At 41.3% G+C, this 14,402-nt stretch overlaps 1 protein-coding gene across 1 annotated transcript in view; it reads left to right on the top strand.

The window, feature by feature from the left end:
* The window catches only part of LOC104930045 (VPS10 domain-containing receptor SorCS1), a 179,946-nt gene that overhangs the window by 149,419 nt on the left and 16,125 nt on the right, over positions 1–14,402 (top strand). The window contains exons 15-20 of the mRNA XM_027281067.1: positions 2,541–2,658; positions 5,148–5,281; positions 7,759–7,872; positions 9,354–9,525; positions 12,774–12,960; positions 13,551–13,684. Coding sequence (XP_027136868.1) covers positions 2,541–2,658; positions 5,148–5,281; positions 7,759–7,872; positions 9,354–9,525; positions 12,774–12,960; positions 13,551–13,684 — 859 coding nt within the window. The remainder of the gene's footprint in view (positions 1–2,540; positions 2,659–5,147; positions 5,282–7,758; positions 7,873–9,353; positions 9,526–12,773; positions 12,961–13,550; positions 13,685–14,402) is intronic.

The following is a 14,402-nucleotide window of genomic DNA, read 5'->3' as shown; positions in this document are numbered from 1 at the left end:
TTTGTAAAGACTGGCAGCTTTGCATTGAGAATAAGTTCTGGAGCACAAGCCCTCTCAGCTAGCAGATGCACAATTAGTATCCATAAGACCATCATGCACTGTTTTCTTATCAATTTGTACTCATTTTTACAGTAAGTGCCTGTCATGGTCGGGTGCCTCGAGAGCTAATTGACAGATTGATTGTGATAAATATGTTGTGGTATGAATGGTGAGGGGGGTCATTGCAGAGAAACACACCCACTCCATTTAGCCGGAGATGGAATATTTATCTGGTTAGACTCATAACCTTGGATTCTGACCATTAAAAAAAAAAAATCTGAATGTTCATTATGATTAAGCTTTCAAAAGAAATAAAGAAATGCTCACAAACAGCATATTTGTTTCAAAGTTATACAAAAGAACTTAACAAGAACAACAAAAAGCCTTAAGATTAAGACTGGATCCACCACAGTGCCCCATTGTCTTCAAGGTTCCAACCAGAGAGGCTCTCAATGAGTATTAAAACTATTTTACTCTTCTCTTTTTCCTTTGGTAATAGCAATATACTAACATTTGTATCCTTCGCCATTGTTGTTGTTTCTACTGTGGGTTTAAGTCGCTTTTTTGTCTGGTGCTATGTCAGATGTGTCCTTACCACGGTTAGTTGTATCGCTCCACTATATATAAAAATAAATAAAAACAACAATGACAAAACATCAATCATAGGGAGTACCAAGCTTGGATGTCGTGTGCGTGACGTTAAACAGCCGTACTGAAGCTCAGTGTGGTGACTCTGGTCGTCACCTTGTTGGCAGTCTCCCAGCTAATCTAACAATGGGCAAAGATGTGGATTGTGGGTGGAGCTGAAGCGGGCTGGATGAAGCCTGGTTGCTCAACCAAGCCACCTGTAACAGCAACGACCTGTCAATCAAAGCAGCCACGCTCTTAACCCTGCATAACTTTAACCCTTAATATAATGTGAACAGGTGAGTTGTATATAAATTCACCCTCAGTACAGTTGTCATGAACAGGGAAATTAGCTATAGAGAACAAAACTGTTTTTTGTACCATTCAACATGGGGACATGGAGACTACTACTTTGCATTGGCTCCACTTCACAGAGGTTGCTGCTTGGATTAAACTCCCTAAAATTACATTTTTACCATATATGTGAAAATTGCAGCCATGGGTCTTGGTCCTATCACCACTGTAATTTGATCTTTAAGTCTATAGATCATCCATGTAATCCGTGCTATAATTCATTGCTGCGTGATTTAAAAAAAAATGTTATTGTAACTTTTTTTGACCTCCTAAAACTGAAGGTTTGTTACATCCATCTTCTACAATTTTCTTCATATTCACATATCGAGCTTTGCTTGAACATCATAATTATTTTTGATGTAGTGATGGGGCGTTTTGAGTAACGTCTTTTGAAACCCAGTGTTGCATTTTTGAAAACATCCCTCCAAATCATGTGTAATATACTTTCTTTTTAAATCCTTAAATTCTATCACGAAACATCCTCAGAAGATAGACAAATATTTACTTGGAAATGGTTGAAATTGGTCCAAAAAGAGAGAGCTGGAGGGTCGTTGGGAGACGGCCACGTTGATTGAACTTGAGGTTTGTCTCACAATATTAATTTTTTCCTGCCAAAAATGCTGCTATGATAGAGTTCAGTTGGGATATGTAGTGTTTGTCTACATTCAGTCAAGAATAAGCACTACTAGACAGTTTCAAATAGACATTGCAATTTCACAAATGAGGGCTTCTGGCACCACTACACTCCATCAAATCCCATGTTGGGCTGCATCCTACAATTTCAACAAGTTTCTGTCATTCACATTCAGACTTACTCCACACACCGATTAGCCACCTGTGTGGAACTGAGAAAGAAAGCACGGGTTTTCTTTTACTTCCACTTTTGCTGTCACTGCTCGTGTACATATAAGTGCAACACTTTGAATGCCTTCCAGCAGAGAGAAATCTTCAAATCTTCCTCTGTGGCTGCTATGAAAAACGTCAAACAAACTAGTTATTTTCTAGCATAACTAACCTCAGTGCATCTCTGGATACTTCACAGCTACCTGTCTGTGGCACTCAGCCCAGATTTGTTCTTTCTAAAAATGTAAATCTTTAAAAACAGCTTGACCGAATAAGTCTGGAATCAAGGTCCACATTGTAGCTTTTTCTGGAACCTTCAGCTTCCTCTCATGAGTTCTTGAGTTTTTCATTTCAACAATTCCCTAAAACAGCTGGACCCCGTAGCTCATAGCAAACTTTAAGCAGAAAGGAGTAAATACTGCACTCAATGGGGATTATTTCAGCTGCGGATCAATATACATAAGGTGTGAAGTAGTATAAACGTGTGTGCAGTCATAATAATGAAGCAACAGCGTGCTTTACTGACAATGGAGGTGTGTAGCATATAGGAATTAGGTAAATGTTACTGTTGGCAACAATAAACAGCGAATCCTCATTCCGTAACCACAGTTCTACTCATCATTATCAGCAGCATGTTGTGGATGTAACAGGCGGCGGCATGCGTGTCTATTTTCCAGGATATTCGGCCACGTCAGTCATCGCTCGGAGTGGCAGCTGGTGAAAATAGACTTCAGGTCCATCTTCAACAGGAGGTGCACAGAGGCGGATTATCAGACGTGGCATCTCCACAACCAGGTACGCTCCACATGCCAGCACAGAAATAAAGACCAGACTTGTTTATCTCACTTCCTAAAAACTGTTTCCCACACACTGGTGGAGAAATCTACATCTAAAGCTCACGTAGTAGAAAATCTCCAACTAGATTAACTTGATTTATTTCATTTTAGAAGGTTAACAATTAGCTTTGAGGTAATATGACATAGGAGCAAATTACAGTAAAAACATTTTTATTATTATCATTTTTTTGTGCATTGATTCCCATTTTAAAAACGGTGCTGTTGAAGTGTCTTGATCACTCATTCAGTTTAATCCTACATAAATCTGGATTTCCTCATTATCATCAAGCACCGTCACCGACAGCTTATATAACTACTATTTTGTTCTAAGCCAGGGAATTGTGCTGCCTAGAGTTGTGATATCTCTCTGATGGTCAATGGATTGTTACACAGGCTGTTAGAGTGAAATGCTCATATGTAGCGGCAGAAAGCCCAAGGCCAGCAGCCGTTTCACATCTGTTTCAGTGACATTTTGCAGGTTAACGCTGTTAAGTGCAGCAGTTGGTTGAAAACTCAAGTATTTTGTTCACTCTGCAGAGGAATGGAGAGCTTCAGTCCACAACAGATCTCTGCTGACTCTTGCAGAATATTATTGGATAATGCAAATTCAAAAAATAGACAAAAATATGATCAAACCCTAACCCTAACCTTTACCCTAAACCTAGCTCAGATGAGAGACGAAAGGACATGCTTACCTTTGACTCTCTGACTTTCCAACAAGAAACTTTTAGGGGTCAGGGCCTGACCTTAACCCTACTACCAATATAGTCCACTATGTTGAACCGCCATATTTCTACAGCAGTGACGTGCGTGAGGTTCATGGCTGGTGAGGTCATGATTCTGCCTCAATCAAAATCAGATTCACAAATATATAAACCCAACAGAGTAGATTATTCACCATTTGATCGTCAGCAGTTTTTTCTAGAGGTCTTCCTTGTCTTCTTTCAGTTTTAAAAGTCTCTCTGTCTCAAGAGAACTGCCTGCCTCACCTAGTGCTGAAACAGGTTACACACATATATTATACACATCAGCTAAACTATGGATTGTCAGGGGGGCATATATTAAGTGTTTGAAACATTTGATTGGTGACATACAGAGAGACAGTGACATGCTCTCATTGCATTGCAGAGCACAGTTTGTGAGGGATTGCGCAATCCAAAGTGAGGCTCAGCTTGCTGCTGCCTCGTCCCTGCATTTGTACGGGAAATGCGAAAATTTAGCAATTTTTAATAAATTAACAATCAAAATTGTTTAAGTTAAATGGAAAATTAGTTTATAGTTCAAACCATTCGATAAATATAAGCATTTCATTCATTTGTTTGTTATATATTTTATTTTTTCCATGATGACAGCTGAGGCTCTACCTCCCCTGCCTCTCCTGAAGAGACAAACTAAACACTGGATATATATATAGGGAAGATACTGAAGACTGTAGTCTCTCCTTCACACTAGAGAGGTTCAGGCAAGGGGGTTGCAATCAGCAACCACACTGCTAAAAGCCAATAAATCCTACACACTCCTCCTTTTAATGGTCTATTATCACAAAATCTGTTCATTTCTTGATAGGAGATCAAATTATCTGAAGTGTGTGGAGCTTGTTTTTTCTTTGTAGCAGCGCCTGTTAAGATTCCATTGATACGCAGTTCAGTTTAAGTGGAAGCCCTTGATCAAACGCCCAGCTCCATCGTCAGGGGCAACGTGTGATCACCGCCTGACCATCTCTACTTTCAGCCTGGCTGGTCGTGAGTGGACTCAAGCTGGCTCTGAGTGAACACCCGACCCCAAAAACCCCCCCCCCCCCCCCTCCGCTTTCCCCCGCATACATTAAACCTGCCCCCCTAAACCCCTCTCAACCTGTCCAAGCCTGAAGCTGAGCCAAAATGTTAGAGCGTGCCTTTATTCATGGGTCCACTTCTGTAATTGGTTTAGACGTCCATATGCTCAGAGCAGGCTAATGATCAAAACATATAGCATGAAAGACGACAGAGTCCAAGCCAATTACAGGACTAACCTGCCGACATGTTGTCGTACTGTTGCTCCTATAGTCTGCTTCAAAACAGCACAAACAGAAAACAGTGTTTGTGTTTAAGACCACTGGGAAAGTTGAGGACATTTTCAGGAGCTGGGAGTCTATTTGTGGATACAGGCAGATTTTTAAAGCATCTCACTACTGACACCTAATGCACAGAGACAGAATGTTCTGGTGATAAAAACAGAGCAGCAGCAGAGCGTTGGAAGGATGCAGTGAAACAGGCTGGTGTTATCATCTCATCTTTTTTTGTACTCTGATTTCATATTCACTTCCCACGCATAGATACATGGCTAAAAATGGATTAGGGTGCTGGCAGCTTTTTTTTTTTTTTTTTTGTGCAGCTAAAGCTTCTTCTTATTCACTCATCTCAATATAATAAAAAATTTTTTTTTCTCTTCTTGGAATTGGGCCTGCAGGGCGAGCCATGCCTCATGGGAGTGAAGCGAATCTACCGGAAGCTGAAACCCACGTCCAGGTGCGTTATGGGGAAGACGTACTCAGTTTCGATGACATCGGGACCCTGCGACTGTACGGAGGCCGACTTTGAGTGGTGAGTCCCAACAGTCCCATTTGTGTTCCATCTGTGTACGGTGCTTAAAGGAGAATTTTAACAACTTTTAAAGTCAAAGTTTACGTGCCAGCATGTGTTCAAGCTCTGGAATACATCAATCTGAGAATAAATAAACCTAATGGAGTCATCAGGGGCATAGAGTTTGAATTATGTGGGTGTTGACCAGCGAGGGTCTAATGAAAAGGCTCTACTAATCCAGGGTTTTTATACCATGACCTCAATTTGGAGTGTTGCTGTGATTGAAATATCAAACAGAGAGAAAGTGAAATGGTTTTGATCCCCGAAAACAAACTCCGAAGGTTTGCTATTCTTGGAGCTCATTTCATTCTTTCTCACAGATGTGTGAAGCTCCTGTCCCTGTCACCCAGCCCTGAACCTGGTGCTTCCTGACGTACTGTAAAACCAGAAAAATAAACATTCTCAAGGCTAAGGGTGGTTGGTAGCATAGTGGGTTGCGCAGGCACCCCGTGTGCAGAGGCTACAGTCCTCGCTGCAGTCAGCCCCGGTTTGAACCCCGCATGCTTCGTGTCATCCCCCTCTCTCTGCTTCCTGTCTCTCTTCAGCTGTCCTATCAATAAAAGGCCCGAAAAATATATAAAAAAGAATATACTTAAAAAAAAAAAAAAAAACATTCTCAAGGCTGCTTGTTTCAACAGGCAACAATAGCACAAGTAGTAGTTTTGAGTATTTTCAAATGTGGATGAATGAGTTTGTCCCACATAAAGAGTCTTTTTAGCAACCAGTGTCATGTACTGCCTGTTTTCACATTGAGCAAACTCTTTTCTCATAAATTGCCTCATAAAATCATCCTAAATGCTGTGATGAGACACATTCTGTGTTTACACAGTCATCAGTGAATGGTTTGATACTTTAAATGGATTTATGTGGATGGTTAGTGAAAGTGGACATTCTCTGATGGTTGACTCTCCTGTTTCTGTTCACCTCAGTTGTCAAAACTCAAAATGTCACGTTCCCCCGTTGCTCACCTGGTAGAGCGTGTGCCATATGTACCAAGGCAAAAAGTTGATGCTCCAACAGCTGCAGTTTGATTCCAACCTTCTGCTGCATGTAATCATGTGAGAAAAGATGTGTGAAGTTGTAGAAACTTTTAAAATTCTGGAAGGAAAAAATTCAAATTGTTTAATCTTTGTATCGACACAATGCAGAATTTGTGGATTACACAGAATGAACAATCATTTGGCATGACGGATAACAAAAGTGAGAACAACAAATGACAGATGCTTACTAATAACCGAGGTATTTCTCATACATTTGGCACTGAGCCTCAGCCTCATGAATGGAAAGTGGAAACACATGTGCCATATGTCCCGGGGTTTAAGAAAAGTGGGTTTAAGTGAGGGATTAAAAGATAAGAGATGACTGTCATGGATAACCTCCAGATTACAATTGCAGCTCTGTCAGATTCTCATGGAGGCTGCTGCTGCTTAATGGAAACCAGTCAAACATGTATCTGTGTCTGGGGAGAAGGGGAGGTGGGATAAGTGTGTGTATTCATTGCAAGGTATTCAATTGATTTCACCTGAACGTGTGCCGCCGTTCACTGCTTGAAGTGTTCAGAGGAAAGATGATGATTTACAGTTGCTTTTGTAGCTGCTGCAGGTGATATTCAGGGGTGGGTAGTAATGGATTAAAAGTAACACACATGAGTAAAAAAAGTAGTTTTGTTCCTTTTTTAAAAACATTTATACCTTTGTTACACATAGCTGCATGCATTGAGTAAATGTTCCTTTATAGATTTTCAGTACCCACCGCTGTTCATATTACAGCTGCAGTTACAAAGAATGTTTTTTCCACACCCGCGAAACTCCCTTTCTTTGAAATATCAGCAGTATTAATGTTGCTTTTCTTCTTCTATTTTTTTTTCTCGCTTTGGTCCCAAACCTGCAGGTCTCTTGAGTGAGGCAGCTCTTGGAATAAGCACCATCAAAACCATAAATCACCAGGCCTAATAGCTTTCATTAACAATCACAACACTTTTGCATCTGTGTGCATGTCGCACTAATTGGGCCAATTTGTCCCTATCATTTTGGGGACACAGCTCTGCTCTGCCTTTTAATTTGTAGGACAAACAACTCGTGGGCTGTGTTAAAAAGCACCAACGAGGCACAGAACAGTTGCTGTAACTACTTTAAAGTCGATACTGAAATGACATGAAATTTGCATGTTGTTTTCAACAGAATTTCCAATATCCAATTTGTCTAAAACTCAGAGCAGGTGATCCTTTTTTCAGCTTTTTTTTGGATTGATTCGTCTGTGAGGGATATCAGTCATTTTCTAAGTGTGTGTCACACTACAAATAGTCTGTGCCTCATTGTGGAATTGAGTTTTCTAAACAGGGCCTGAGGAATATCTGCATCTGTCTTGCCTGTCAGTGTTTCCTCTGTGGTTCCTGATTGGATAACTGTTTCTGTTTTTGTCTAACCGGATCATTACAGTGATTATGGCTATGAGAGACGGACCAACGGCAAGTGCACCACCGCCTTTTGGTTCCATCCATCATCGATGTCCAGAAGTTGCACCACGGGGATGACGTTCCTTAACAGCACTGGGTAAGCACAGGCCGACACACACGTTTCTCAATAGTCTTTTGCAGGCATTGGGTAAAGAGAGCGGTGCATTTGAGTTGAATAGCTCAGGGTGCATTAATTAGTTTCTGAGGGACAACAAGGACATGCCGGGGAAAATGTGGGTTGAATGATCAAACATTCGCTTTAAAAATAAGCATGAAGCAGCAAGTATAAAGCTCTGGTACCGATGTGATCTACTGCAGGAGAAACACTGTTTGAAAGTCGTGTCATGTGTTTGAAAGTATAAATGAAAGATTCAATATCCTGCTCAGTGTAAGAGTGTGTAATTCTGTGGCTTCTCAAGAATGTTCTCTCTCTGACAAAACAACCTCATCTCAAGGATCCCGGAGAACATGGAGAACTCTGCAGACTGCACTTCTGTGTAGCAAACCACATAGAAACTTGTTGTTGGATACTGGAAAAGGGCAGGTACTTTGAAAGGTGGCAGGTGACTTGCTGCCGATCACCAAAACACAACAAAAACCAACTCCGTCAACTCTCTGACATACAGCGTTTATCTAGTTGCTATGACTACAGCAATCACAACTCTCCAAAGTACGGCGTAAATCTAGTTGCTATAACTATAGCCTATGACATCCTCAGTAGGTGCATCAGCAAACGGAGGACCCCAAGCTGATCTGGAAGCCGAGCCCATCTGGTACCTACACCATAAATACTTTACTCATAGGACGTTTGGTCCATAACCACCGCGGTTCGTACATTAGTGCATAGCTTGAAGTCTGCCACGGTGGATTCCCATGTGATCCTGTGATATCACAAGTCCAGCTGTCCAGGCTTAGGCGCACACCATCTGCTAATGCAAACAAAGTTATGACTGAACACTTTCTACTAACGATGGTTATTGAGGGCACTTTGATGAAAGGGACAAAGGGACTTGGCTTGGGGAACTGTAGGGTGACTAGTTCAAATTCAGCATGAGCCACATTATGGAGCATGGACTGGTAGCCGGAGAGGTGCCAGTTCACCCCCTGGGCACTGCAGAGGTGCACTTCAGCAACTGAACCCCTAACTGCTCCCAGAGTCCATCACTGCCCATCACTCCACATCTTACCGCATTATGTCTATGGCTGGTATTTCGGGCCGATATAGGTGAAGAAATGAAGGATGAATTCCTCTTACCACATAAACAAGACTCCAGACAGAGTAATCATGGAGCTAAAGTAAAAAATCAGATTCATCCACACAGTTTCTCATTTCCTTGTGGTGATTTGTAACCATGCAGATAGTTCTGGTTTTATTTGTCCATCCTTTGAGATCCTCACCTCCAGTCTGATCTCATTTCTACTGCCACCCCGGTACAGTGGAAATGATGCACACGGCTTTGACAAGTCACATTCAAAAATGTAATCAGCAATGTCTCTTTTCAAAAACATTTTATCCATGCCAGGGTGACAGAGTTTGTGCTCTCCTCCATCAGTCATATCTGTGTTTTCCCATCCCAGCTACAGAAAAGTGGTCTCTAATAACTGTACAGCTGGGGTCAGCGTGGAGTACACAGCCAGGAGGCAGCAGTGTCCCATCCAAGCACCCAGAGGTCTCCACCTGGTCACCAGCGAGGGCACGCTGACAGCCACACTGGGCACCAATGTCACCTTCCTTGTTTTTCTGGAGGAGGTGAGCTGCTTCCTGTACTCTTAAAAATAAAAACAACCTGTCACAACGAGGACATGTTGTTACATTCAGAATGTAAGCAAACATGAATTTATTACATAGTGTAAGTTCATATTTTTAGAACACAGTATTCAGACTGTCACATCGAAGCAGAAGTGACACATTCTGACACCAGAAGCACTTCATCACTCTCCTGTTTGGCTCTCCTGCCAACACAAAAACAGGTTTCATAGTTAAATGGTTGAAAATGTGGAGTATGGTGCTGCTGGCTGATGTTGGCAGCTGTGCCCTGCTTCATCCCACTTTAGAAAATGTCCCCTGACTGAATTGTTTCTATGGAGACAAAAAAAAAAGGCCCCCGACCATGTTATATTTATAATCATACCAGTTATTCACTGTATTTGCATATTAACACAGAACAAAATGTTTAATGCGACCACTGGGGATTAACAAAGCTTCACAAGGATCACGAAAACCTCTTGATTTTAAGAGGATGATTCTTCTTCTTGTCCTTTTTTTAATATACAGTTGGCCTATATTCTATTCTACTAAAGTTTTGATTATTATTTCATAAATACACTTAAAAATGTGGACACAAGCTATATTCACAGAGCCTTCAGCCTCTGCTAAAAAAAAAAGCCTTGTCCTGCATCACAAGAGTACACCGTTAAAAACAAAGCCTCTTAAAGATGTATGATTGTTAAAGTCTGTGTGAAGGCAATTCTGCGATTTCTTTCAAAATACTTAAAAAAACATGTGAAAAGACTTTGAATGATATATTACTGAAATATGGAGTTAGAAACCAGTTCACCAGTTGTCAGTCCAGGATTTTTTGGGGCGGTCTTAAACGGTGGCTTGATGACGCGTTGAGACAACCCTGAGCTCTTAAAAGTTCTTAAAAATATCAGGAAAACTCATCTCTGATGCAGCTGAAGCTCCAAATTGAGGCAAGGTTCCTGCAGTTATTGCATTCATCATTTGGGTAAATCATACACTTTATAGGTTATTCTGTTATTGCTATGGATTGAATATAATATGAAATATCCATGAACTTTGTCACTCCGTCAAGGGTCATCAGTTAACTCAATGATAGTAAAGCGGCCTCTGAAGGACAGAGGTTGTGAACCACTGATCTAGGGCGCAGTTTAAGAGTGTAAAATCTTCACTAAGTGTCCTAATCACCTGCTATGACTTTGACACAGTGACAGCAACTTTCCCACAGAAGCATGGATGTAATAAGAGAGCTGGATATGGTGCCAACACTCATCTTTGCTGCCAATTTGTGCCAAGAGCCACTGACAGAACTGCAATAATAAAAAAAAAAAAAAACCCTGTGGCCAAAAAACATTTTCCCCACAGACCACCATTAGAAAAAAAAAAGAAAAAAAAGATGAGTATTTGAAGCGCTGGGCAGCATCCCTGAAAAGTCCATGGGCCAGTGGGAGAAGCAGTGAAGTGCATATGCAGTGCAATGCACAAGAAGGGAGCTAGAAAACTTTTTTTGGCTTTTGAGCAGTTTTCACTGAAGTCAATGGGAGTCTGTTGAGTTTTCATAATACATCCATGCACACAGCTATAGACCCTTACTTGTAGGTACTGAAAAAAACAGAGCTGCACAGCATCTCTGTTTAAAGTAAAGTAACCATTGGACTGGTAAAACCACAGAAATTAATTCATTTAACCATAATAAAAGAAAACACAAGATGAAAAAATAAATTTGGACGTGTTACAGTGACATCCTGTTTACATGTTTATTGTTTTGATCAGACATTAGAATCAGAATCAGATTTATTGCCAAGTAGGTTTGCACTTACAAGGAATTTGACTTGTTCCTTTGACTAGTTGGTGCAGAATAAACATGAAGTAAAAATATAAAGAAGATAAAAAAAAAAACATGTATTAAAAAATCTAAACAATATAAATATATATCCAATATCTTGTAAAATGAAAGAGCTGTTTTGCATAAATGTGCAAGTTTATGACTGGAAATAAAAGTGGTCAGGGTATATTCACAGAATATAATAAATTTGCATATACACAACAGGGTGAAGTAGTCTAGAATAAATAAAGGCTGTGCGTTGATAGAACGTAGTAAGTCTGAAGATGCTACGTTAATGTTAATGTAGGTCTGGGTGGGGAGAGGGAGAGAATCAGTGTCGGAGGGGGAACAAAACTAGACAACGCACACCAACGCACCGTGGCGACCATCCGCGGCACCATCTTGGTTTTGACGGACATGGCAGAGCAATTATCAAGTTTCTATTAGCTATGATATTTCTTTAATTTGCAAAATCATTTTGTAAATGACTAGTTTGAAACTAGCTAGTATTACTAAGAAAACAACTTTACACACAAACAGCTGTTCACAAATACATTTACAAATAGTTGTCACAACTCAAAGAAAGGGGGGCACCAGTAATTCAGCACCCATGAATTTTGTCTGATTTGTCTCTTTGACCTTGGGCACCACTTGGTAGACATAAAGTACCAAACACTATGATGAGTATACTTTTCTATGATAGTATGATGATGAAACATATGTTTTGTGTTCTTGATGAGATGACATGGGACTTAGTCGTGGGCTATAAGACAAAAAAATACAATATTTTCATCCAATAAGTAAGAGAAAATGGAGCTATAGTCAATCTCAGATTTGTTTTCTTTAAGACCCACAAGCACTCGACCCCATTACAAGAGCCAATCCCCACAACCCGACCAAAAATATCCGTTAATCAACAACCCAAACCTGACCCGACCTGCAAACCGCCAACTTTTATGCATTATGGTAGCACAATTGTCGGGACCGAGTGCCAAGGGGCTGATCCTGCAGCAGGGAGCAGCTAGAAACTATCCAGACTGCTGTCTTTTCTTTTCCCCTCCCGCCACAGACGAAGACCTCGGCTAAAACTAAATAGATTGTTCCAAACATGTTCTTTATTGTTGAAACTAAGACTCTAAAATATCTGCCAAAGTTAGCACTGGGTCTAGGAATGCTCTGCGCTCAGGAACTTATGTTCTCTGATTAGTAAGTTGGACTGCTGTCTACCAATTCAGGGTCTCGATCAGTCAAAAAAAAGCAAGATTAAATGACGTTAAGGCAAATTTTACATTTTACAACTGTGTACAAGACTCCTGAGTTTAAGTAAGCAAATCTATCTCCAGGTTTCAAGTAGGAAGTTATATGAAATGTGAGTCAATCTGTGGTTGATGAAGAGACTTGCAAGTTTCCTGAAGGTGTTTGTGCCGTGCAGGGCGACGGGGCGAGGACAAGCATCACGCTGGACTTTGGAGACGGCCACGCTCTGACCTACTCCAATGTGAGCTCCATCGAGGAGGGGATCAAACACATCTACAAAGCCGTGGGGATCTACCGGGTGACCGCCATTGGGGAGAACAGTCTCGGCTCGGAGACCGTCGTGCTCTACCTGCATGTAACATGTGAGCTTCTGAGGAGTCAGGAGTCCTCATGCTTTGTGATTGTTATTACATTCAGTGGAATTGCAGCTATCAGCTTGTACACAGTATGGCACGTTGTATGCTTTATCTCTTCACAGAACACACTCCCCACCCATAACCACACAACAAGCCAGATAGAACAAATCCCACTACACTTCCATTTAAGTCCGCTTCACAGAATCTCAGCCTGTGAAATCCACAGCAGCCTCATATGTGATAGGGTTGACCACCCTGGTGTATTCGGGGGGTGACAGATGTAACCTAGCTGACTTATTGATCAGGGAGTGCCGTTGCTCCCACCAATCTGTCAATCCTATGTGCCAGCCGAACAAATAGAGCCACCGCAGGCTCAGGAGTGCCACGGATGAAAAATAACACACACATGGCATCCGACGGTCCCAGCGCAGGAGAGAATTCTGAGCAAACTCACCCCCCCAACCCACCTATAAACCCACTCTCCACCCCCTTTTTCCCCTCATTTGAGGCAATAAAGTTGCTGTTTCTTCTTCTTTTTGCACATTACAGCGCAGTGCATCGAGTTCACTCTGTGATGTATATGTGTGCCTGAGTAGGTCAGCTGGAGTATATCCATCTCTCAGCTCCCTTTGTGGCGGTGAGGAATAAGGAAGTGAACTTGACTGCTGTTCTGTGGCCCAGCCAAGTGGGAACGGTCACCTACATCTGGTGGATCGGAAATAACACTGAGGTACTGTACGCTTCTTCTCTCTAAGCTTTTACTTTGTGTTACGCCTTTGCCCATTTGCAATTAAGTAGGTTGCTGACTCCTCTGCTCCAAACTGTGAGAATCATTATTTTGTTAAGCTATTTTTGTGCTTCCAGGTTGCAAAAAATTGTGGCCTTGTTAATGAGCTCCGATAAAAATTGCAGAACACGCCGACGTATCGGAGACACAAATCAGCTTAATTACTGATGGTCGGTGAAGTGTGTCCATTATTTATTTTTGTTCAAAACTCCTCCATGGTGCAAAACTGCCAGAGCTGAAGAAATTTTTCCACCCAGCCTTGGTCAAGCAGATAGTTGTCGAGATCCCAAGACAAAGAATTGTCACAGTTACTCAGAATCAGTGTTGGCTGTTGGTTATTTGGTAAAAATAATTACTCATTATCAGTAATTAAAAAAAAAAAAAAATGACAGCAAGTTACATTACATTATCATGTGTTCAGACTAACTGCTGATATTAGCTGTATGGTAGCTACAAACAGTGTGTGTGAAAGGTGCCTTTGTGTGTCAGCTTAGCCTCTGACTCATCTCAGGTCTCACCATGAACTCGTTTGACTCCATTCTCTCTCTATTCAGCTTATCTCTACATGTATGCACTCTAACCCTGCACGGTCACGTCTTTGACTTCCTGCTTTGTATGCATTGGTGCTGCATCTTCCACTTTGCTTTCTGTCTGAATACAC

The sequence above is a fragment of the Larimichthys crocea genome, chromosome I, assembly GCF_000972845.2.
Source record: "Larimichthys crocea isolate SSNF chromosome I, L_crocea_2.0, whole genome shotgun sequence".
In the NCBI taxonomy this organism is placed as follows: domain Eukaryota; kingdom Metazoa; phylum Chordata; class Actinopteri; family Sciaenidae; genus Larimichthys; species Larimichthys crocea.
This window is presented reverse-complemented; position numbering and strand designations above follow the sequence as displayed.